This window comes from Ptychodera flava (assembly GCF_041260155.1).
Source record: "Ptychodera flava strain L36383 chromosome 3 unlocalized genomic scaffold, AS_Pfla_20210202 Scaffold_27__1_contigs__length_13241970_pilon, whole genome shotgun sequence".
In the NCBI taxonomy this organism is placed as follows: domain Eukaryota; kingdom Metazoa; phylum Hemichordata; class Enteropneusta; family Ptychoderidae; genus Ptychodera; species Ptychodera flava.
The window spans coordinates 4,279,680-4,304,518 of record NW_027248281.1 but is presented as its reverse complement, the minus strand read 5'-3'; the positions used below and the strand labels follow the sequence as shown (position 1 = coordinate 4,304,518).

At 36.9% G+C, this 24,839-nt stretch overlaps 1 protein-coding gene across 1 annotated transcript in view; it reads left to right on the top strand.

Moving 5' to 3' along the window:
* Positions 1–24,070, top strand: part of LOC139126378 (gamma-aminobutyric acid type B receptor subunit 2-like) — a 35,484-nt gene extending 11,414 nt beyond the window's left edge. The window contains exons 3-18 of the mRNA XM_070692445.1: positions 8,385–8,522; positions 9,619–9,787; positions 12,204–12,305; positions 12,750–12,815; positions 15,049–15,255; positions 15,855–16,085; positions 16,457–16,520; positions 16,798–16,875; positions 17,696–17,850; positions 18,137–18,272; positions 18,594–18,707; positions 19,989–20,111; positions 21,057–21,234; positions 22,345–22,508; positions 22,839–22,955; positions 23,333–24,070. Coding sequence (XP_070548546.1) covers positions 17,816–17,850; positions 18,137–18,272; positions 18,594–18,707; positions 19,989–20,111; positions 21,057–21,234; positions 22,345–22,508; positions 22,839–22,955; positions 23,333–23,410 — 945 coding nt within the window. The 5' untranslated portion in view covers positions 8,385–8,522; positions 9,619–9,787; positions 12,204–12,305; ... (4 more) ...; positions 16,798–16,875; positions 17,696–17,815 and the 3' untranslated portion in view covers positions 23,411–24,070. The remainder of the gene's footprint in view (positions 1–8,384; positions 8,523–9,618; positions 9,788–12,203; positions 12,306–12,749; positions 12,816–15,048; positions 15,256–15,854; positions 16,086–16,456; positions 16,521–16,797; positions 16,876–17,695; positions 17,851–18,136; positions 18,273–18,593; positions 18,708–19,988; positions 20,112–21,056; positions 21,235–22,344; positions 22,509–22,838; positions 22,956–23,332) is intronic.
* The last annotated feature ends 769 nt before the right edge of the window (positions 24,071–24,839 follow it).

Here is a 24,839-nt window from a genome sequence, read left to right as displayed (position 1 = left end):
TACTGAAATACACTCATATTTCTATTTCCTGTTTTCAATATGGAGCGTATGATTTCGAAATAAGCATGGTAATTCCGGATAGCAGATTGCGGCCAATCTGTGACATTATTCGGCCAACCATTTTTTCACCCTGAAATCAGAGAATGAAAGTCGAAATATGGGTAAATTGCATAACCTCATCGGTTCACTTGACCATTTACATTAAAATTGGACCAAATTTCGATCTTAAAATTGCTCTATTAGCATTTTATTTCTGAACTCAGAAAGACACGTTCGCCATTCCACTTCCATACATCAATAGGCATTTCCGACAATTTAATTTTTGCTGACTCATTGAAAGGTAAATTTCGTTTAAAAAAGAAAATCAATCTAAAATGATGTGTGGCAGGTATAGATAATACTATCTGCGGCAAATGTAGACGCAGAATAAAATTTGTACATTCTTGTCTTTCTGACGGGAGGTTTTTAGAACTGCAGCGCCATACTTGTCGGCTTTTGCCCGTATATGATCATTGAAATTGCCGCACTTTAGGTACGGAAGATAGTCAGCTCTTTATCGGGCACTTATCGCAAGCTGCCCGCTCAGAGTTATTCAATTTCACGGACCTTAGGTTCTGCAGATTGTCAATCCTTTATTGGGTAAAGCTTTCGCTAACTGCCCTCTAAAGGCCATTCCGTTCTACATTCTTGGGTACGGAAAATGTCGACCCTTTTCCGGGCACACCTGTGGTCTGCTGCCGGTTGACAACAATTCCAACCTACGCGCTTTTTGTACGGGAAATTTTAACCTCTTTCCCGGCATACCTGTTCCCGGCAGCCCATTGAATGCAGTTCCAATCGTCGCACTTTAAGTGCGGGAAATTGGTCGCCCCTTTAATTAGCGCACCTGTCGACCAATCGCCGCCATCAGACATGCATATACCCGTACTTGTGGTACCGAAGATTGTCAGTACTAGTCTTTTACCGGACACTTCTGTTACCCTGTTCCCGCCGCCTGTCAACCTTATTCACGCTCTCTATGTCCGGAAAATTGTCAGTTCTTTATCGGATATACCTGTCGCCCATTCCCGCCGCCCGACTTTCTAGTCCCCGGCAATTTTGGTGGTCGGTATTGCCAAATCTTTATCGACCACATTCGTCGCCTAATTCCCGATACTAGACAACATACATCCGTTCTGTCAAGCCTTGGTTTGACAACTCAGGAGCAGTACGAGACTTTCTAAAGCTTCTGTCAGCACGGCCGTCAACTGCCTCAGGGAAGATATTAAAATCCCTGTAGCACCATGCCACTCCCACACATCAATAGGCATTTCCGCCATTTAATTTTTGCTGACTCATCGAAAGGTAAATTTCGTTTAAAAAGCACGACATCGCAGCTAAGAATTGCCGTACGATTGCGCGCGTAATGTTCATAAAATTGTAACATCTAATGCGGGTCTTCCAAAAAATGTTACAATTATGTCCTGATCGTGGCTTTAATTTGTGTCTCTTATGTTAACCTTATGTTAACCTTGACTAAATTGTGTCAAGGACCTACGAATAGTCTCGTTTTATTCCAGAAACAAAGAACCTCGCCACGTGAAGTGATACTTCATAATCTTGATTTACCATTTTATTGGCATATGACTGCATGAGCTGAACCTCCGGATGCGGTACAGAAAGTTTACTGTTCGATTGTTCGCGATTCAAAATCCAGCATAGCGTTTTACTTGAAGAGAGGGAGTAAATGTCAGCAGGTTTTACAGCTTTCATATGAAGCAATTAACTACTCGTAAGAAAAGTACTCTGTATGATATTTGCATGAACGCAAACTTTTATTTGTTGATGTTACCCGATAGGTATTATCATGATTATTAAAGAATCACTAAGATCATTTTCGATGGCACTCTTGAACTATTGTTTCTGTGTATTGAAAGAATGCCAACAAAAGTCCAAATAAAATAGACGGGAAGTTCAATCAGTGTAACTATGGTTACAGTACAACCAGTCCTTTAAAACTGAAACCGGATCACTGCAGCATTTATTTATTGTTTTCAAGATAACTTTGTTAAAAGGATGACGCAAATGAGTTTTGAAGATATAAAGCAGGGAAGTTACCGCAAACTGATGATACATCGATATCTTTTCAAACAAGATAATTTGTGAGTCTTTTGTCGCAACAGGAAGGTTTGAAATACTCGCTCAATAAATTCAGAAATAACATTACTCAGTGATATACGGCTGACTATAATTATTATTGTGTATTTACAGTGGAACGGTGACTATAATCATAATCCATGTGTGACATATATACTCTTACTCGCTGATTGTCATCACCATAGTGTAGTCCTTGCTGTCTTCAAGTTGCCTTCTGTTTGCATGATTTCCAGTTTATCTGCCCGATTGTCTATCCTTATTTGCCTCTGACGTCATTGTGTTCAGTTCCAAATATAAACAGGAAGTACATGGCTAGATATGTTCTATAAAGGGATAATTTAACATTTGACATGCCTTTTCAATATTTACTTGAGACAGAAATTTCTTCTTCAGTCATTCTATTAACTAACAGCCGAGAAGAAAATTCCTCGCAATTGATTTGTCTGGCGGTGCCTCTGATATTAAACTCAGCAAACCAAGTTTTCTATAACATTTTTATATGCTTGCACGACCGCTGTAATCCAAATATTATTTTGAAGTTTGATACTTCACTTCGGAAGAAAGAGACGGACGTGTATTTGTAGAATGACATTTATACTGTAGGCCTAACGGATAAAAAATCAGTTTTGAAGCTGTAAGAACAAGCGATATAGTATTTCCAAGTCAACAAACAACACGATAAGTCTTATTCAATAGAACCATAAGATGACTATAGAACAACGAATTGAAACATTCAATACGTAAATAGTTACATATGTGAATCGTTGGCATTTCTGTTATATACTTATTAGGATTTCACGATGGTAAATTATCTTATAAGTGACACTTTAGTGTGGTGCAAGTCAACATGACGAATCATGAAAACGCAGTATTTTCACGGTTTTTCGTGTTTACGTCAAAGTATGAAAGTTATCAAGGCAATGGACATTTCTCGATGCCGTTACAACTTATGCAGAAACATCATTGTTATGGAATAAGGATGGTTATCAGACGTAAATAAATTGCTTTACATCGTCATTGTAGCCAAAAAATCCCAATAGATACGTTTCTCGCGAGAAATGTCGTTTATGCATTGTCTTGGGCAGTCCGAGTAACAGTAATGCATTTCCATGGATATCTCAAGTAACTTTCCTGGAATGTACATTGAACACTCAACAAAAGTTTAGAGGGTATTCAAGTTACCTGGCGGGAAATTATTCGGTGTACGTCATACTTTTTCACAAAGTCTGATAAGTAGAACACGTGAACGTGTAGCTGTAGTGTTTTTCTCGAGAGTCTATGGCTTAACTGTGTGTGGCTAAAGTTAAAATGGTTTGTAAGAATTCACACACCAATAGCGACAGATCATGTACTCTCATTGACGTAACATTCCATTGATGTAAGTTTGCATCGAGAAGAAGAAATCATTATCAGATGACATTTACGATCAAAGAGTGCTTTTATCATTTTCAGTGGAACGAGGCAAACCTGATAAAGTATTGTAGATGTTTAGTACAGTCAGGCTTCAGTTTCGCCGAATATGATAGGGCATCTCTACGTGAGTTCGTATAATTACCGATCAACAATCACCCGATGACAATGTAATACCATATCAGATATTAAATTCCATTCTCCGGATACAGAACAATGCAAAGCCGTGGGATTCGTAGGCAGTGGTCGACACTTTCAAACGCTGAACTTACGGTGTCAAATTACTCTTTATACAAATCGATCAGGCTACTTGGTATTACAATCACGTAGAGACCAATAGAGTAAGAGGAAAGAAGTTTGCAATCTCATTGAAATCGATGCAAAATAGGCCCTGCTGTTACGACGCAGTTTGTGAGAAGATTTGTAAAACAAGTGGTTTACCATCAACTCGATTCTACTCACCAAACGTTGTATAGTTTGCTTAAACCACTTATCCTGTCGTTCTTGTGAAATGAATTTTCCTTCTTATTTCTGTTTGCGGGAAACTAACAAATTAGCATTGATGCAATTGCGTCGAACGTTAGTTTCGAACAATATATTGTACAAACTCGTATCTTTTAGCAGTGTTTCTCAAAAGTATGATGACACACTGGATATAAACACTGCCTGAATAAATGGACGTGTTACGATAAATCATATTTTACTCATGAATCCGATCAAATCATTTCTTGTAACTTAAATATCAATTTAAACGCACTTCCGTTCTGAGAAATGATCTCCACTATTCAATTATTGATTTGTTGGCGCCGAAGGCTATGTTTCAATAAATACAGAGAATATAATCACCACGATTTACTTCTCAATCTGCTATCCATCGAATCCCAGCCTTTCAAAATTGGCATGGCGCCAAAATACTTCCATACGTATACTGTTACGCAATTTTCCGTCGTTTTTCGTGTGAGCGTGGTTTTGACTTTGACCTTACGATGTTTTACAGCCATAATTTTCTTTGCACTCGTTCTGTTCGGGTCATTTTCAGAAAAAAAAGAACACGACACACAGTAGCAATTTAAGAACTTCGCGATTGTATGAATGAATGAATGAATAATTTAACATGATTGGAACTAATTTGGGATAATTGGATGGTGAAGTAATGCCTATTTGATCTGCAAATGTAAGCAGATCTACTTTTCATTTTAAGTTACACACTTGTTTTTATGAGTAATTTGTAATATCGCAACATTCAGCTATAGGGCACCTAACATTTTAGAGAAATTTGAAAAAACGAAAATCCAATTATCCCAAATTAGTTCCAATCGTGTTATTTGTAGGTATGTATTAAAACTCAATGCGATCCGTGGTACCACATCACGTAAACATAATTGATGAAAAATTTTATGGAGCAGTAGACCAGAGTGCAGGCGATATTGACACGTAGATGGAAGACCATACGGGAAGACTTGGGTTAAAGGGTTTGATTAAGGTAGTATGCGCCTCGAAAGTGAAAGACTCACACTTTTGCTCAAACTTTCCTCAAAAAATCTTTCAAACATTCTCTTTCAAAATCAAGAATAAATATCTGGGGTCACGGTGCAACTTTTGGTACTAGAGAAACAAATGACCCAAGATTTACCAACATTTGAAAATTCAAAATGATCGCCATCCCTGTGTTCATTTTGGAATTTCGAAAAACTAAGCTAGTGAAAAGTTTTCTTACACCCAGAGTTTTAAAATGAACCCCAGTGGGTAGATCAGAAAAGAATTGTAAAAGTTTGAGAGTCCGAATATCTGTCTCCAAGGCGCATTCTACCGTAAAGCCTTAGTGTAATTTTATTGTTTGACACTCTTTGAGTGGAGAGAAAGTATGAAGCAGAGTTGACAATAGAATCAAAATTGAACTTTGTAGTATTCGCTAGCTAGAATCTCATCTAACATGAAAGTGTAGATGTTTCTTAGATGACTACATAGGCATCGGTAGTGAACTAACCCATATATGACTGAGTAGATCATTGTTGTGATGTATTTCCAGTCACAGCGAATTGATTCTTTGAGTTGTATCTACTTAATGAGAACGACATGGTTAAAAGACTGATTTTCAGCATTGTAATCGCAATACACAAGTCTGGAATTTTCCATGATGCAAAGCAAAGATAAATGATGTCAAGATCACTTCAACTCATAGGAATTAATCTCATTTACTTTTTGGCAATATTTAAGTAAGAGTTTCTGACAAAAAACACAGTTGGATTTGCATTGCTTGTTGTACAGTTCACATTTTTAAATAAAGTACTACTTTCTTGCGAAATAAAACCACATGCGTGACTTTACCGGTGACTTTACGAGAAAGGCCACTAAACGTGATCTCGTCGAAGACATTAAAGTGGGGCCATCATTCCAAGAAACTGATGATCTGCTATTTTATAATTCAATTAAATCCCAGTATATTTGATAAATTATCTTTCTACGACATCCATGACATTGGCGAAAGGAATGTGAAAATGCGTTCTTTCAGCAGTCGATAAACACAACATTTAATTCCCTCATGAGAATGCATGGTTGATCTCGTATTTCCTTTTAAGCAAGCTGCCAATCGTGATTAAATAGTTTGGTTACTCTAGCAGTATTATAATTCTATACATCTGCTTTTTTATGATATCCAATAAATCTCCGAAATGTTTTCGTCGAAATAATCGTAAGTTAGATTTTAGTAAAAAATCACTAATTTGAGAATTAATACCGTCACAGTGAAGGTGAACGAGGATCAATGCAATCTACTAGAGCATCATCAAATTACAATGTCATTCTGGTGGAAATAAAAATACAGATTACTTGGGTGTGTTTAAGTAAACGACACATTGTGCTGCTTCAGAAAAGCCTGATCTGGGAATAATTGGATAATACATCCAAATACACCATAGCAATAATGAATAGTTACAGATCATATAATGTGTTTTTTCGATCTAATAGCATTACGTGTGTTTTAAAAAGTCGGGTTTTCACTGCTGCATTTCGATGGGTGCTGACTTTGTCGTCTCCAGGGTGGGTAAAACGCATATTTTAGTTGGGATTTTCCGTCTCTGTCCATTGTCTTCTCTACGACTCTCTCGCCATCCTTCTGTCTGTCTGTCTGTCTGTCTGTCTGTCTGTCTGTCTGTCTGTCTGTCTGTCTGTCTCTCTCTCTCTCTCTCTCTCTCTCTCTCTCTCTCTCTCTCTCTCTCTCTCTCTCTCTCTCTCTCTCTCTTTCTCTCTCTGTATCCAAGTCTTGTTGTCAATATCATGATCATTAGCACATCATGATATGATAATTTTTTAAACAGTCACATATTTAGTTCAAGTAAGACAATGGTAGATGAAACATTAATGGTTTTATCGTACCTCTACTACTTAACGTAGTCATGGATCGAATGAAATCCATTACGTCATCAGATAACGATATTTATTTATGAGAACGGTGGGATAAGCATCACAGACGAGACTTGATGTCAACAATGATATTTCGAGAATTCAATATTTGACCACAGGCCGTGCTATTCAATTAGCCGTGTATGACCTCTTTCTCTTGTACACTGTTACTTCAATATGCTTTTTATTTATAACTGCCATATGCTGTGTACGACTGTGAAGGGTACGATTTATCGAAAAAGCCGTGAATACAACGTTAACACACATTGTATGAAATAACACTTATTTTAAATGAAACTGATAACAGATTATTTGGCATCTGGAGAATTTACGTTAAATCTTAAAAAAACGAGTCAATATTGAAAATAAGACACACAATATTTATCTTTAACGCCACAAGTGAGTAATTTGGTCATTGTTTATAAATAGGTTATTGTTTTAGAAAACAGCAACATTTGTGTGTAACCGTTGAAAAAGCATGTCTGTCATATCACACAGATGAAATAAAGCGCCAACAGTTTTCCTGACGATGGAATGATGAAAACCAACTGTCATTCGTTCATATCTGAATCAGTTACAGAGCTACAAAGGATCGCAAAGCAGACAGACAAAGAAACATGCACTAAAATAAACTGACTATCACTGCAACCCAAGTCATCCATTTGTTAGAATGTTGATCCGACAACTAGACCTTCAAATGACCTTATAATGTACGGTACTCGGTGGTTCATCAACAAATTTAAAGTTCTTACGTTTTTAAGTTTCCCAAGTGAATATCTCCAGCTTGCACCTGGGAGTAATACCTCGACTATTGAAAGGATATTACACATGTTTTCACCGGAATGAACAGTAAGACTATTCTCTGAAATGTCAAGTGTGTGCACAGAATATATGAATAGATTTAAAGAAAACGAACAGAGCTGTATGTCATTATGTCAAAGAAAGCTCTAATGACATTTAGTTGTCTTCTAATTTTAATGAGGTGGCTTAGAAAGTAAATTGAACCCAATCCTACTTGGCGTGATGTCGAATATATCTCGGGGTATTTGTAGCAGAAATCGTGTTGTCAAATTAATACCAGTCATGAATAGAGGAAGCACCTGCCACAGCCGTGAGATCGTAAGTGTTTGTGGTTGTTTAACCTTGACATCAACTGTGCGCTGACAGAATACGTTATCTTCATGCTGATGTATCCTTCACAGTGTAAATATTTCAGTGTACGTAGCAATCAAATTTCAATGTCCCATCTTCATAGTCTTATCTCTTCATTAATTTTATCACGAGTGAAGTGTTCAACATTTTTTTTCTCCTGGAGTACACACAATCCATATTACCTACGGCAGTGTTCACGAGATTGTAAACGTTTCACAAAAGTCTAATTACATTTTCCCCTCACGAGAGACATTCTAAATCTCCTAATATGTATCTCTTCACAGATGTTGCCTGACAGAGCATTGCATATTCTCTATGACTTCATTTACCGAAAACCACAACTAACAACCATGTTCGGCCCTACGTTTTCAAATGTTGCCTCAGTCGTCAACAGAGTAGCCGCCGAATATAACATTATACAGGTAACGTTTGATGTTATGCCTTCTAAAATTCAATCACGTGATTACGATAGACTACAAATCGCATCATCGGTTCAATTCTTTTCATGAAGTTGTCAATCCCGCGGATATTGGATTAAAGACAAACAGGCTCCAGGTTTAGTGGTTTGGTCTACTTGTTGTTCAATAATCACCATATTATGATCTCCATAAGCGACATTGCTATGTTATTCCTTCGCCAGAAGTTAACAGCTGCATGTCAATTTACTGAGAGTGTGCAGTGCTTCCATTTACACTGATGTTCAACTCACGACCAGAAGCACTTTGTCGTATGGAATTACAATGGAAATCAATCTACAAATTCACTATCTACTCTCATTTACAAATACCTTCGTTTTAATAGCAATAATTGGTTCACACTTCAAAGCCAAAAGATTCAGTGCTTTTGCAGTATGAATCGGAAATTATTTATCAACGCAGTGAGAAACAGTTCTTGTTGAATTTGGCAAGAGTGAGACAAAACTAATAGTTTGTTCTCAAATAATCATGTTTTAAATTTGGTTGTTTTAATTGGTAAGTGGTACAGAATTCTAGATACCGATCTCTGTCAATTGAACCTTGGTTCTGCATAAACATAACGATTAACCTTTGCAGTTATCAAATAAGAGTCCTTGCAAATCTGTGGTAAAATTATTTGCAGATCGACAGCAAGTGTAACCTTCACATAGATTGCTTTGGACATTTTAATGTGCATCTGCGGACAGACATTAAAACACCCTCGAAATAAGTTTGTTCGATTTTATTTGCTGGGGATCAAGATTATTTTGAAGTCCTTGAGCTCTTATAGTAACGTACATGTAGATTGCAGAAGATGCTGTGCTGTTAAGATTTTGACCTCAAAAAGAACGAATCCGCCCTAATTGGTGGTCACGTGTGTTGCAGTGAAATTTACAGCTTGATAAATCCACAACCTTTATGTAAGTCAGCATTGCGTGGGCACTTCAAGTTTTGCACGGAAAATCATTGGGATCAGTAAAGTAATGTGTGTCTTACCCAAGGATATTTCGCTTGCTATTCTGATGGCCAGATTACTGACACGGTGTTAATCTTGATTTGACAGATTGGCTACGCTTCGTCACCGTCACTGCGTGATAAGGTGGCATACCCATTTACTGTCCAAATCTACCCAGTGGATGATGTATTAAATCCGGCCAGAGTTCAATTCATCAAGTCCTTTCAAATGGAGTCGCGTCGCCATAATTTTCGATGATATTGAATACTTTCGTTCGGTAAGATAAAGTTCTGACGTAAGGTTTCAAATCTGGGAGATATTCTAACAAATTAGTATCTCTGCAGATACAAATACTGCTGTAATCATAAGGCTGCATTTGCAAATACTTGAAGGGAAAGCTGGAAGAATTCATTTTATGTCATCCAATGGCTCCAATGTTAATAATAATAAATACATTTTAGAAATATTTTATTGTATGTTATGACTTTCATTTGAAAAAAGGTTAAATATTATGAATGCCCTTGAATTTTCATACGAAAAATAACAATTATACCTTGTAACAGGGGAAATAAGCTGCATTTGTTAACATTTTTCAATATTTCAATTCTATGTATAAATTACAGTTTCTATTTCCATACGACATGCTGGAAGTCCCAACATTCACCTTGTCAACGATGTCTGCCATGTGTACATATTATCGTCGATGACTGAATTTAAGTCCAGATTGAAAGTAATTTGTCAATGATACAAATGCACATTACAGGCTGTGTTGCCAAGTTGAAACCGGATAGTTCAACATGATACTGACCAATACTATTACTTGCATAGCACAACAATTGCACTTAAATTTGCCATTTAAAATCATCTATGAAAATAATCATTAGAAATACGAAATCCATAAAATTGTTTCAAAAAGGGTACAGAAGGGCTCAAAATAGCCTCTAAAAACCCACAAAGTCTCAAGGGCGGCTAGGGGGAACCCCTCTCAAGAGGGGAGCATGTCCCCTCGACCCCCTGTCGATGACTTTAGGTCATCAGCCGCGGCAACTATAAGTGGTTGCAACACCAGCCAGTTGTTTAGCCTATTGATAAACAAAAAAGTGAAAGTAACAAGTGATTGAAGTATTACAAAGTGCAAAAATACTGAAAAACAGATATGACAATTTTAGTTTAATATTGTTGGCTTAGTAAATGTTTGGCCATATAAATTAGGGGGATTTTAACATTTTTGATAATCTAGAGGGAAAGGATTTAAAATCTTTTTAAGGTATTGAGGGGTCTGAAACGAATTAAGATTTCAATAGCGATTCCTACAGCAGCCCTGTCCCATATTTGTGAATGCAGTCTTATTGTGCCAAAGTGATGGTCTATCGTTGAAAGTTGATCGGATGGTGTTAAAATAAGCCAAGATATAAATGTTCTTACATTTGTGACGACAACAAAGTACCACATGGTCACAGGAAAAAAGTTAAAACAAAACTCAAAGTGAAGCAGAGTTGATAGTTGTAAGATCAGTACGTTTAACGCTGCTATCTCTTATCAGTCCAAGTAGGTTCTTCGGCATGTTGTATAGAACTACCCAACATGCATTAGATGATGGTCTTCGCTCTATACACATAGGGTTTGTGATCCAATGATATATTGTAAGTACACAGCTAGTGTGTGCTTATACTAGCTTAGACAGCACAGGAGGAAATAATGTCACAGAGCATTGTACAAAGTCGAGAGGTGACATGTTGATTACGGGTCAGAGGTTTCAGATGGAGTCGAAACTCGTGTTCAAATTGTGTAGCAATAAAACTTTGGATAGACAAAAATTAAATGCTCTTACTTCTGCTTCTCCTTATTTGTGTATTCATTCTTTCAAAGATGTTGCTTTGGATTTTCCAAATTGTTGTGAGCGTGTCTGTTGAACAAGCCACATTGCAAGAAGCCCTCGCCCTTATTACAAAGTAATAAGACAGTCTACTCATCACCAATGAACTGTAAAGGGTTATACGATGACCGGGTAAAGCGCAGCTTTTGAAATATTTCGCTTGAACTCACTCTAACTAAAAATTCACTCCGACCGTTTACGTTACACACATGATTTCATTTTTCCTCAATATTTATTCTTTTAAAGAAACTGCGCTTTCTCAGCGCACTTCAGACGGCAATGAAGTGCAATTTACTGTCATTTGTGTCGATAAAACTATTGGTTATTCGTCCATTCAATCAACAGATGTCAGCTTTTCATAAACGATCAATCTGGACGATGAGTAAAATCCAGAGCTTTCAAACATAACTTTTCAAGACAAATAGCATTGGTGGCAAAGGCAAGGGGGCGTATCTAATCAATTATATGGTGTACGCACATGTATACCATGTCATCGACATCTGTCACCATGGCAATCTACAACGTAGTACATTATAGCATTTATGTCATTTCCTAGGGAAGTAACAAAAATCGATGCAATTGAAATAAATTTGTTTTTGCGAGAAATTTCAGTGAATACGTCTTTCTCTTACGTACAACAGTGTGAGTATATTCAGTCAATATGTATTCAAGTGTTTAGGAAGATTTACACAAGTCTTGCCTTGTTACGTGCTGATGTTTTGCTCTTAAAATGAAAGTAACTTTGTCAAATAAGAAATTTTACAAGCGTGACATGGACTAAGCATTTACAGTTCATTGGTTTCTCTTGTCGATGTAGAATATGAAGAATCTAGTACAATTACTGACTGATGAAGAAATAGATATCTTAACGATGGAATCAATATCCCATGACCCAAGTTTACAGGTTCAAAGTTTAAAGGTCAGTATTTAATTTTCACAGGTAGAACAACGATTTCCTGCTTGCGTGTGCATTAATGGATGTTGAATAAGAATGCTGTAGTTGTCATCATTTCAAATCAAACTCATTTCTACAGATGGCATGGGTGGCAAAATGTACCAAAAAAGCTTAAAGGGTCAACGCAGATTAAAGTAGTTAATTGTAGATCACATGGAGTCAAGCCAGGCCTTTAGTTTAAGTGTCTTTTCACAATATCGATATATGAGATTATCGAAACGAATGACAGTCCTCCCCAGTCTGCGTAACGTGATGAATGGTGAGCGAACGAACTGTCAGAATAGGGGAGGTAATTGAATTCTCGGGTCAACTCACCGAGTATAAGAATGCAAATCCATATTGTTAGCGTTAGGATTTGTAAAGTTAGCGCTAGCTCCAACCTATCGTAATTATGCTTGCTTTATGCAGAGACACGACGCTAGAATTATTTTCCTCTTGGCCTACATGGAAGAAACCTTTACCGTATTCTGTCAGGTTGGTACATCAATGACTGTAATTGATAGATTGTAGATTGAGCTTTTGACTGAATATTTTGAAGCATGTACGATCAAGTGACTGCATTCAATCCACAGACACTTCAAGTTGTCACCGTTGATATGTGTATTTTGCGAATTAGCGTGTGCAAGTCATTTGTATATCCTCGGTAAATACTCCTCTGTCATAACAGTGTGTGCTGGGAGAGATGTCGGGCAATTCTGAATCTTTGTAGAATGCTATAGGGCTTTAGTGAACGTTGCATACAAACTCAGACCAGTGATTCACGCTTCAGTTAATCCAGTGTCATGAACGATAAACTACTCAGCTTTATCTATGATCTGTGCTTCCATACATGCTGCAGGCCTGCTTGCATAGCTTCCATACATGCTGCAGGCCTGCTTGCATAGCTAGTATCTGACAGAGAAATCAACGCAATCATGAACACACATTCAGTCTACCGTACGCGTGTTTCTACTTGTGTGAACATTTTCAACGCACAAAATGTGCAATGATAATATCTTTTCAAGTCGCGATCGTCATCGGTGTTCTGATCGGCGCTGGCGTTCTCGCAGAAAATGTTGATATGTGTTCGAAGGAGGTTTTGTTGAGGTATTGATCGAAGGGTTATTACATTGCAGTCTTGTCAATAGCCTAGAATGTAAATCGATGTAAGATTGTTGCTGATCGAAGCTACACCGTAAGCACAGATCTAACCAGTAAAGTACACTTTCAGATACATATTATCGAAAACATCTCTTATTTGGATTCATGGATGGCTGACTGTGTTATTTAAAAAAAAATAAAACGTCTCCTTTACCGCATAATACCGATATAACGGTATTTGCTGATAAAACTACCGTAAGATGAGCAAAACAAAGTAATGACTGTGACTACGCTGAACTTTATGCGGCTTTACAGAGTGTGTTGCTTTATAAAATACAACAGCTGTAACTGGATCTCATGTAGGCTACATCGAAGACTGTAGCGAGCATCGAGAATGTGTTTGTAAAGTATTAATTTTGTAAGTAGTAGTATCTCCCATATATGTTAGCACATACAGAACAGGTTAACCAATAAGAAGACAATGCCAAGTATGGAAGGAAAAAATATATTACCCCGTCATCGACAAAGTCCAAATAAACACAAATCTTCGAAACTGTATTCAAAACATTCTAACACATGAAATAATGCAAAGACAGAAATCATAATAAAATCACTTGCTTGTTAGGGTACGCGAGATTTCGGAATCCAAATGGTTCGTTTCTGACAAAAAAGCAACATGTATTTGTGCCAGGATTAAAGTTCACGGAAATAAAGATTTGGTCAGTAACAACGGAGGCGTTCACATGTCAAACCAAGAACCTTAGAGTAGTCGACACACAGCGTTTCGCATCGATCACTAGTAAGCTAGGGTGTCTTCAGATTAGGGTTTTTGATGGACTCCATCGCTACAGGCTCCCTGGAAATATCTTTTATTATAAAGTCACCAGTACTGATTTCAATGGTGTACGGCGATTTCAAACCTAGCGACATTCTTGTTTTAGATTGACATTTGTATTCTTCGTTCAATTGTTCTAGGCGGTCTCTAATCATTACAAGTATTGTATCGCCTTAACAAGAGAATGAGATTCATGTAGCATTGTCATCACAAAGACGTGAAATCGGATGATCACCTAGAATTTCTGCGTTTATACTCATGTATGCAACTCAATTTTGGCTTTTGCTACAGACAGTCGAGGGACTGCAGTCCCATTGCATCAACCAGTAAAATGATCATGGCAAAAGACGGGTAAAACATGCCTGACCGTTTACATTGTTCTCTGCTCGAGAGATCATGATACACATCGTGGCGAATAAGGTGTGACCTCGTACGTGTGACTGTATACGTGCTAAGTGTATTAAGGCGGTATCAGACGTAGTGTAATTAAGATTTCAGGGAGGCCTAGAACACAAATGTTAATTACCTTTACAGATCGAGAAAAAAAATTATACGCGCGTAATTGTTTCAGTAACCCACACTGCGGTGAGATATTTGGGAACACACTCTGCGCCATGACACTTGTGACGTCTTCACATTTCACGAATGCTATGATTTGACTTTTCTTTATAAACAAACAACCAAACAAACACATTAACATACGACACTGCTTATTTTTCTGTATCGAAATATCTGATAAGCATGTAAATGTTTCATTCGGTGAAACTTAGTTTGTTCTCAATTTCTTGGAAGGCCTATCTGGAGGGTATGTACGGTCGTAAGTATGTTTGGATAATTCCTGGATGGCTGTACGACTTCAGCTGGGATAGCTGGGATAAGTTTGATTGGAAAACTATACCATGCAACAGGGAACAGGTGCGAGAAGCCATGGACGGCTACATAGGTTTTGTAGCAGATCCGTATTTAGATGATCTGGACGAGATCGACTTCAATGGTGTGGTAGGTTCCAGGCAGCATAGATGGCGCACTTGTGAAGCATTTTAATTAACTATGTTCTCGTACAATTCAAGTGCCAAGTAACCGAAATAAAGATGTCAGTTTTATAATTGTTAAACGATTCCTATGCAAGTTTAAGAGCCAAGATTTCCATATGACAACTTTGTGATTTCAAGTCCAACTATTGAATCATCGGGCAAACGTTAGTCTATTTCATATTCAAGCAACGCAATTTAACAACTTTTAGGGGCCGTCTTCCATCCCTGGTTCTCGCATCAGTGCTCGTTGATATTGACTGTTTACGTAATGTGTGTCTTTTCGTCTCCTTTAAAAGCTGTTTCAGTTAGTTGGGTAAGCTGATAAAATACCTCGTCCTTTTAAATGATACTAGAATGCTACAAACGTCATACACGTCGTGCCAAATGCCTACCAATATGTACTCTTGCATATTTTTACGTTGGCATTCCATAAGCTTAGAGTTTTGATATCCTTTAACAGTTTGCATCGTTACAATATTTCAGATATTCAGCCGAGGATTTTAATGTCAAATTTCAGGGAACAGTGAATGTACATGCATTTTTAATGTCTCATCTACTCTGCAGAAACCATCGACTTCACAAAAACAGTTTATTGCATCAATAATGCAAATCAACATGGACTTGACTTTGTCTTATGATGCTATCATGGTTATGGCGTTAGCAATGAACGCTTCCTTAAGTCTACTTAGCCAACAAACGCCAAGGCGAAGACTGGAAGATTTCACCTACGATAATGAAGACATGGCTTACTTACTTCTACAGGAAATCATGAAACTCGACTTTACCGGAGCATCGGTAATTATTTCTCATCACTGTGACGGAAAACAACTTGAAGCGCTTAAAATAATGAATAGAGATTTGCATGGCTGTAATTCTGCCTGATCCTTGATACACTTCTGAGTTGACGAAATCAAAAAACACTACTCTCATGAAAATGACATAGAACATGAAAGGTACCGATTTTGATGTAATTTTGAATAAATCATGGAATGTATAATTCAGTTGGCCTTAGTCTTTGCAATCACCAGGCTATTCGATATTTCAAATGAGTCTATATCAAGTCTATATCAAGTCTATTGTCCACAGTAACGAATTGGCAAGTCTTTTTCGGAAAAGTGATTGAAACTTCAATAAATAATTACAGTGGTTACACAATTTGATTGCAGGGTAAAGTGAAATTTGATGAACGGTACAGCCGACAAAGCAATGTTGGAATTGAACAATATCGAGGTTGGTTTGTGTTATGACATCTATAGTTGATTGACTTCAACAGCTTACTAGGTCTTTACGAACGCTGTTGGTGTGTACCATATTTAGCTTTTGTCTAGAAACCCGATCAATACAACTCAAACTCAATTATGAGCAACGATATAGGTTTCAAAGAACAAATGACGTCACATGATACAATAGAGTCACTTCGTTCACGGCCTTTTAAGAAGACATTGAGATTGTGTGCAATATTTGAATATGTATGTTTTTCTTTTTGGTTTTATTTGACATCCTTTAGGGGGCAACGTCACAACAATTGGCAAATACAAAAATGACCTTGGCATTATTGACTGGTATTCAGGAGTTCAGTGGCTAGGCAAGTGACAAATCATTTCATACGATATTTTGAATTAATTATAATTAATGTTATAACTTCAATTTTCCCTTTGATACTTTACTTGCAGTGTCATTCGTAAAAGTAATTAGCGACTCAAAAATCAAAGTTTTGAATGTTTGCTAATTCTATGAACATTAAAACTTCAATCTGTCCTCTCCCATGGTAAAGAGTAGAAAGTAGTCTCGATGTGCAAAATATTTGTATTACACAAGCAAAATCGCTCAAAGTTTATCGATTTGATTTTCAAATTACAGTGATTTCCTCACAACTCTGCGAGAAAAATCAAGTTTTGCTTTTTCAAAAACATCAAGACTATGACAACTGAAGTTTGTGAACAGGTCTCAAAATAAACCCACACAAGCTGTAAATAAGAAGTATTGTCAAGTTATGAGTAAAAAATCTAGTCCTAACTCTACGTGATCAGAGTTTAGATGCACGTCGAGGGGATGTACGTACTGCGGAACAATTCAGTACACGATGACGTCTCCATATTTAAGGTGACGTCATCTAACAGATAGTTTACATTGTTAAATGTTTTAGAATACAGCGGATTATCCTTGCTCAAATGTTCGGTCTCAAACAATTTCACATGAGTACATGTACAATGCGTGCATTTCCATGACAGTAAGAAAATATCGTATCGTGCGTTTAGGAATATCTCAGGCAACGGTGACACCGATGATTGTCAGACTTCAGACTGATTCTTGTAGTTTCCCATTTCGTCATCTCTCATCCATGAATCCTATGACAACACTGTCTACGCACTTCCAGTCAAGCTGCAATCACTTTTTCTCCTCAGATGGCGGTAACCCTCCTGTCGATGGCATTACGTTGATAAATACACCTGAGTCGATGTCACGAGTTCATCGTCTAATAATGTGGTTCTATAGCTGGATGTGGTTGCTTGACGGCCGTTGCCATGTTAGTGATCAACATTGCCTACAGAAATACTAAGTAAGTTTGCTCTATTCTACAACAGTGGAAACATCTCAGTCATGATGATCATATTATGCATTCATTGACATGAAACATTCACAGAGTCGTATTCTATAGCGACCGTGTGCTGTGTTTTTAACTTACAAACTCTATTTCCAATTTGTGAAAAATATTTTCCAAAATGTTCACCTTCCTTCTCTTAAATATACCGGTTAAGAATACTTAATGTTTAAAGAAATTATTACATCGTTACTCATTGATGTTTAATCTGATCAATGTCGTAATCTTTGCCTTTGTCTTTTAGAGCCATCAAAATTTCCAGTCCCCCACTGAACAATTTCACCGCTGTTGGCTGTCTTTTACTGTATGCTGGCGTTTTTATGTTCGGAATTGACATTGGTGTATCAACTAATGTACAACTATTACTTGCATCTTGCTGGGTAAGCTGGTCAATAACTTCCATGACATTCATTGTCATTCACCTGAGCATGCCCAACTTTAATGTCTTATATTAAAGGGCATTGACAATGTCATTGTCGAGAACGGTGAACCTTGTGTACCTCCTACAAAGAATGGCAACATCAGAATCGATAAGTATGGCTACTATGCATTTTCAAAATCAGAGACGAAGGAACAAGTCTGGAAGCTTTAGTTTGTCGTTATCAGAACCAGCTGTATTTGGTGATAGTTAGGGGACTTTTATGTGAGATTCATAGAATATTTAAGAGACCTTTCATCGAGTATCACTCTCTTTACACTAGATTCGTATCATACTGCTTAGTGTCGGACTTTCACTGAGCTTTGGTGCGCTGTTCATGAAAACATATCGAATCCACGTCATATTCAATGAAGCTTTGACTAAGATGAAGATGACCGTAGGTAACAGCTAATTTCTATTTGAACATTGTTTGTTGGAATGCCTGCTACTGCTGTCCATTAGATTTCTATATCTGTCCCAGCATACACAATTACACTAATCAGAGAAACCACTAATCATTACCAGTTGGGCAAACACACATCTCTCCTTTGGTTTACGCCAATTAACAATATCTCTATCTGTCAAAAATTGCAGCGCAAAATTTCAATGCTTTTGCTCTTAGGTGAGTGGAATTTACTTTCACGAATTGTGAAAAAATGGAGTGGTAAATTAAGGCAGATTCCATTGTAAATCAACGTATTATCTCTCTTTATGTCGCCGTATGCATACACACTCCTTGGTGATTTGCAAAAATCATGTGACACTTTTCAATCGCTTTCAACCTGAAATTGAAATAATTATAATGACACGGCAAATAAAGGTAGGTAATATTGCAGGTTGATAGGCTAGGATTGAAATGTCAATTTTTGTTTCTGAACATTATTAGTACGCCTTAGCTTTAACGTCTGTATTGCTAACAAGACACAGGTTTTTCAAATGACTCGTTCTCATTGAATAATGATGAAGCGAATTCTATAGAGTTTTTTTCATGAGGGTCCGTGCAAATATTGTGTTGATGTCTCGCAAGAATCCCGCGACAGAAATTTGAAAAAAAAAAAACGATTAGAAAAAGCTACTGTAGACGTCGTTTTCTTTGACAAGACTACACATTTGCTTCAAAATTTGTGAAAAATTCTTCTTGACGATATCTGCGCTTTTTATCTCTTACAGATTTACAAGTGTTGCATATGAAAATATTATTATCATTAGAGACAGAATTAGCTATGAAATAAGTTAGGGTCTTCTTGCCGTACGACAGATTCTGCTTTCAAAATGTACATTTTTGTCCGCGTGCAAGACGAAAGCAGTTGAGGGAACTAAATGATGTTTAAGTTACATGTGTAGGATCGTTTATTCCAAGAAATATCCAGGCTCCATAGAGGCTTTTTACCTGGTATTTTGCTTTTACGTCTCTTTTGTTATGACAAATTGGTGTTCTAAAATTTGAGATTTCTTTAAAAAATTTTCCTGACCACATCACAACGTGATACACTGCATTTCATCCCATCATATTTCTATCTCCAAAGTGTACGTATCATGTCCAGTGGTAGGCCAGCAGAATAGACAAGCATATATTCTTAACACATAACGATATAATTTCAACATTTGAATGTAACCGATAAATGGTCAAAGCAGCATTTAATGAAACATTTTTTTTGGTATACCACGTTTTTTTCAGAATTTGCCGGACAGTAAACTCATTGGTGGAATTATTCTTCTAGTGTTTGTCGACATCGTTATATTCGTTCTATGGATTATTTTGGATGATATGCAAATAGTAAAGGCCCACCTTGAACCAGTGGTAAGTATTGCATAGTCCTACCCTGAATAAGTTGTAAATATTGAATAGCCCCACCTTGACCCAGTGGCAACTATTGGATAGTCCAACCTTGAACAATGACATATATTAAATTATAGTCCTACGTTTAACCCAGTGGTAAAAGTTGAAATATCCTAGCTTGAACTAGTTGTAAGAATTGAATAGTCTTACCTTGAACTAGTTGTAAGTATTGAATAGTCCTACCTTGAACTAGTTGTAAGTATTGAATAGTCCTACCTTGAACTAGTTGTAAGTATTGAATAGTCCTACCTTGAACTAGTTGTAAGTATTGAATAGTCTTACCTTGAACTAGTTGTAAGTATTGAATAGTCTTACCTTGAACTAGTTGTAAGTATTGAATAGTCTTACCTTGAACTAGTTGTAAGTATTGAATAGTCTTACCTTGAACTAGTTGTAAGTATTGAATAGTCTTACCTTGAACTAGTTGTAAGTATTGAATAGTCTTACCTTGAACTAGTTGTAAGTATTGAATAGTCTTACCTTGAACTAGTTGTAAGTATTGAATAGTCTTACCTTGAACTAGTTGTAAGTATTGAATAGTCTTACCTTGAATCAGGGTCAATAATGAATATGTCGACATGATATAAAAGGGGTGTGTTTAGGCTATCAATAGAAACCAAGGAAAACCTCCATAGGTTTTTTCTAGTCGTGGCTGTCAGTTTGAAGGGGGTAGATATAACGCGTACTTTTATCCATTGCCAGTGGATGATACGCTTAATGACAAGATGAAGTCTTTAGCTTTATCGCTCTAAAACAAATAAACAAAAACAATGCGATCGAATAAATAATAAAGCAGGAGACACATTAAAATGTAAAAACTCGTGTAAAAAGACACGGTAAAGATCTACATTTTTCTGACGTAAAATATGGTCTCATTTCGCCACGCTATATTCTATTCTATTCCAGTTTGACGAGACCAATCCTGAATTGGAGATCTATTTGGTTCCTGAAATCTATCACTGTTCTTCCAGATATTCACTCTATTTTTCCATTGCCTTATATTGCTACAAAGGCTTTATACTTCTGTGGGGCGTATTTCTTGCCTGGGAGACAAGACGGGTCTCTCTGACACAACTCAATGACAGTGAGTATATATCATGTGCGAACACCGACGATCTTTTCGTGTTGTTGGGTTTTTTCTTGCCATGGAGATCACTGGCACGCCATCATTAATTTCCTTATACATTTCCCAGTGATCCATTTTTTTCATGGAATATTTGTCGATGACGTTACTAAAAGTATTTTATTAGATATGTAAATACAGATATTGTAAACATTTCAGATGTGAAGATGCAAACGAATGCTGCTCTCTTTATATTCACATCATGATGTCCGTTTCTCAAGTTTCATTCATCGTACTTAGACAGACAAAATTTATGTGCCTAATGATGCGTGAAACTCGAGTGAGAGATATGTGCGCCAAAATAGTTGATTTTTCTCAGTTTTTCTCTTATATTGTTCTATAATCAAGCATCGACCTAGTAAGACACGCAATGTTTTTGCTTTGTTCGCTTGCATTTCTACAAAAATGTGGTAGAAGGTACCATCTATGAGAACTGTAACGCCGCCTCTCAGTGTTTGATATGCTAGGTGTGATTTGTGAGGGAACGTATTGCAAGCCTGCGTTCACAAATAACGGTGAGGGCGAGTGCTGGAGGACTCGTGATTTAATTTTTTTTCGGATTTCCCCTCAATACCAAGTCCACCAAATAAATACTAAGAAATATTGAAAAAATATCAACAGTCGCAGCTTCTGCCCCGTCACTAGGCCCACTTTTGTAACGAAAATATCATACGTTTAGATTTTTTCGAGATAAAAGTTATAAAATTTGACAAATTGCTCTAGACTTTATTTTATTATTACTAACATTAGAACAATTGCATGGCATTAGTATTTATTGAATTACCTACCAAACCGACGTGGAATGGGAAAATGTAAAAGTAAAAGGGAACAATACATTTTCAGGCCCCCACAGGCAGGGCAAAACTTTCAAGTCCCCTCTACTACCCCAAAGACTTTCGAACCCCCTCAATTCCTCCAGCCCCCTTTTTTTGTGAACGCAGCCTAAGCGTGTGATAAAGATGCTTGAGACAGCTTTGAATAAAACAAAACGATCACGACATCTACTTGTGCAAGTAATATGAATCTAAATTCCTTGAACATATTTTCATTTTTCTTTTTCATTCATCCAAGGTACTTACATCGCACTATCCATCTATACAGTCTTCGTTACCTGCACAATCGTACTTCCGGTTCTCTATCTGAAAGGAAATGACGTCACGTTTACGTTTACCTTCCTGACATCGGCCATTATCATCGTCAATACAGCGATATTATCACTGGTGTTTGTACCAAAAGTATGAGTTTTGTATTTCACACGTTATTGCAGTAATAATGTAATGAACTTCTTACCCTTTTTCATTTTTGTGTCTGCAGCTATTGTGAGTAAAAGCAAATACTACATAAACATGATAACGGGAATCTACTTTACAGCGAATATAGCCCGCTAAAATAAAATGTGTGAAATAATTATTGACGTGGGAAATATTTTTGCTCCTTAATTCCACTAGGAATTGTTGAACAAAGATGAAATATCAATCTCTATTATGATTCTAATTGATTCATGTGATTTATCAATGTTTCATTGTTGTAGACGGTTAAACTACATTATTTACTTATATCGGTAGATTCTACTTCTGAACAAAGAGCCCGAGTCTCTGACCACCAGTATCATCCACATATCGAGTTCATCGCACTCTGGTGACACAAAGGATACAAGAGACCTGGCAGAGTTGTACAGGAAGGTAAGACAGTTTTGAGTACTAGAAACATCGACAAAAAGATAGAAGGAATGACCAAGATTTTGACAATGTGAATGCTCCTCCGAAACAGTACAATCATTCCCAGTCAATAAATATTCTGTTCTCCATTTGTTATGGAATTATAAAGTTAAGACAATTTGGCTATGTCTTATTTAAATACACGAACAATGTTTAACCAGTAACACCAGGTAATGACACTTAATTAGATATTTTCCAAATTGAGTGTGTTATCGCCATGGTAAAACCTTTTATCTATACTTTAAGTGAAATTAATTTTGTAAGTCGGGATTATATATCGCTTTTGTTTGTTTCGTCATCGGTGCTAAACTGCTCATCTTTTGTGATTTGTTCTCGGTAAGAAAACTGAAGAATTGCTACATCTACGAAGTAGCCTTATGTCTTGCGGAAATCAAGAATCCTACGACACGCACCTGTGATTGAAATTTTACATTGATTTATCGCGTCACTATGGCAACACAGAAACCACGTGAGGCAGATATTGAACCCTTGAGACGTTCTTAAAACATATCAAATAAATAATAGAAGAATAAAATCAATGAACATTTCCATTTCCTAAAATATCTTAATAGAGAAACTTATTTTGGAATTCAGAATCTTCCAATTTGTGTACAAACAACGGATGACATGTTGTGCAACATAGACTTAATATCAAAGACATTTTTCGATCGATTTCTATCAATGATACTTTCGGTTTTGAAGCCACCTTGAAAACTTGTTCACAGAGAAGTTGTCAAAATTGTCAAAGCTCTCCACGAGATTTCTTTTTAATTTGGTGTGATCATCCTTTCCATGATTTCTGTACTGGCAACACGACGATGTGCTGGCTCGTGATAACCTTTCCCAACTCTAATCAGGAAACATAATGATATGTTTAACATTAGAAACATCATGGAAGATTCGTCAATCAAGTAGTACTCATACATGGTCACTTAAAATAGGACAGGACATGACATTGACAAGGCATGCAGTATATGTGAAATATTAGTCCTTACAGTGGAGGACAACTACGTACTTTAACATCGTTATCTGTATGACGTAATATTCAATGTCTAATAAAGTAACGGTCTGTGATAAGATTACCCTTCTTCCCGTTTTCAACTTCAATGAACGATCCATTGTCATGATATTGCAAGTCAATGAGTATAGGCTTGGCTTTTTGAGATCTGGAGTCACTTTAATTGATCCACTGTTTTGTTTCTGTCTTTGATCACGTGATGTTTATTTATATCGTAACGTTTCGCTCTACATTAGAGCTTCATCAGGTATTTTAGAAATAAAAATATGTTTGGTGTCAAGTGTCTAGGGTATTTATATCAGAAATGTTCAGTCGAAATAGCAAATGAAGTTCAATTCATGATAAGTATTTTACTGACAAACAAAGTTTTAATACTGACAAATTTACAGAAAATACCGGTATTTGCGTCCATGACCACTTCAAAAATGCGTCATTTTCTCAACAAATGCAGATTTTTAGTAAATTATAATCAAAGCATGCAAAAGAAATTTCCTCACACAGCAGATCTTAGTCTTCCATCGCTGACAATTTTGTTAGTGTAATTTTTGTAAATGGAGTCACGGAATTCAAACCAAAATACGACAGTTCAGGCAAATTGTTGCATTTTTATGCCTTCTGCGCCATTCTTTTATATAAAAAAGACTTCACGTGGATTCCAGGTTTGAAAGTCAGTCGAGACCTAATACAGTATGATATCACTTTGCAACAAGTGGTTATGTTCCGCTTTGTATGACAACAACAGTCAGGGTGCTTTGACATTCGTCGTTCGTATATTGCCCTGACATCATTTCACAGAAGCGAAGTGCGTGTTCTGTATTTCCCCCTGAATG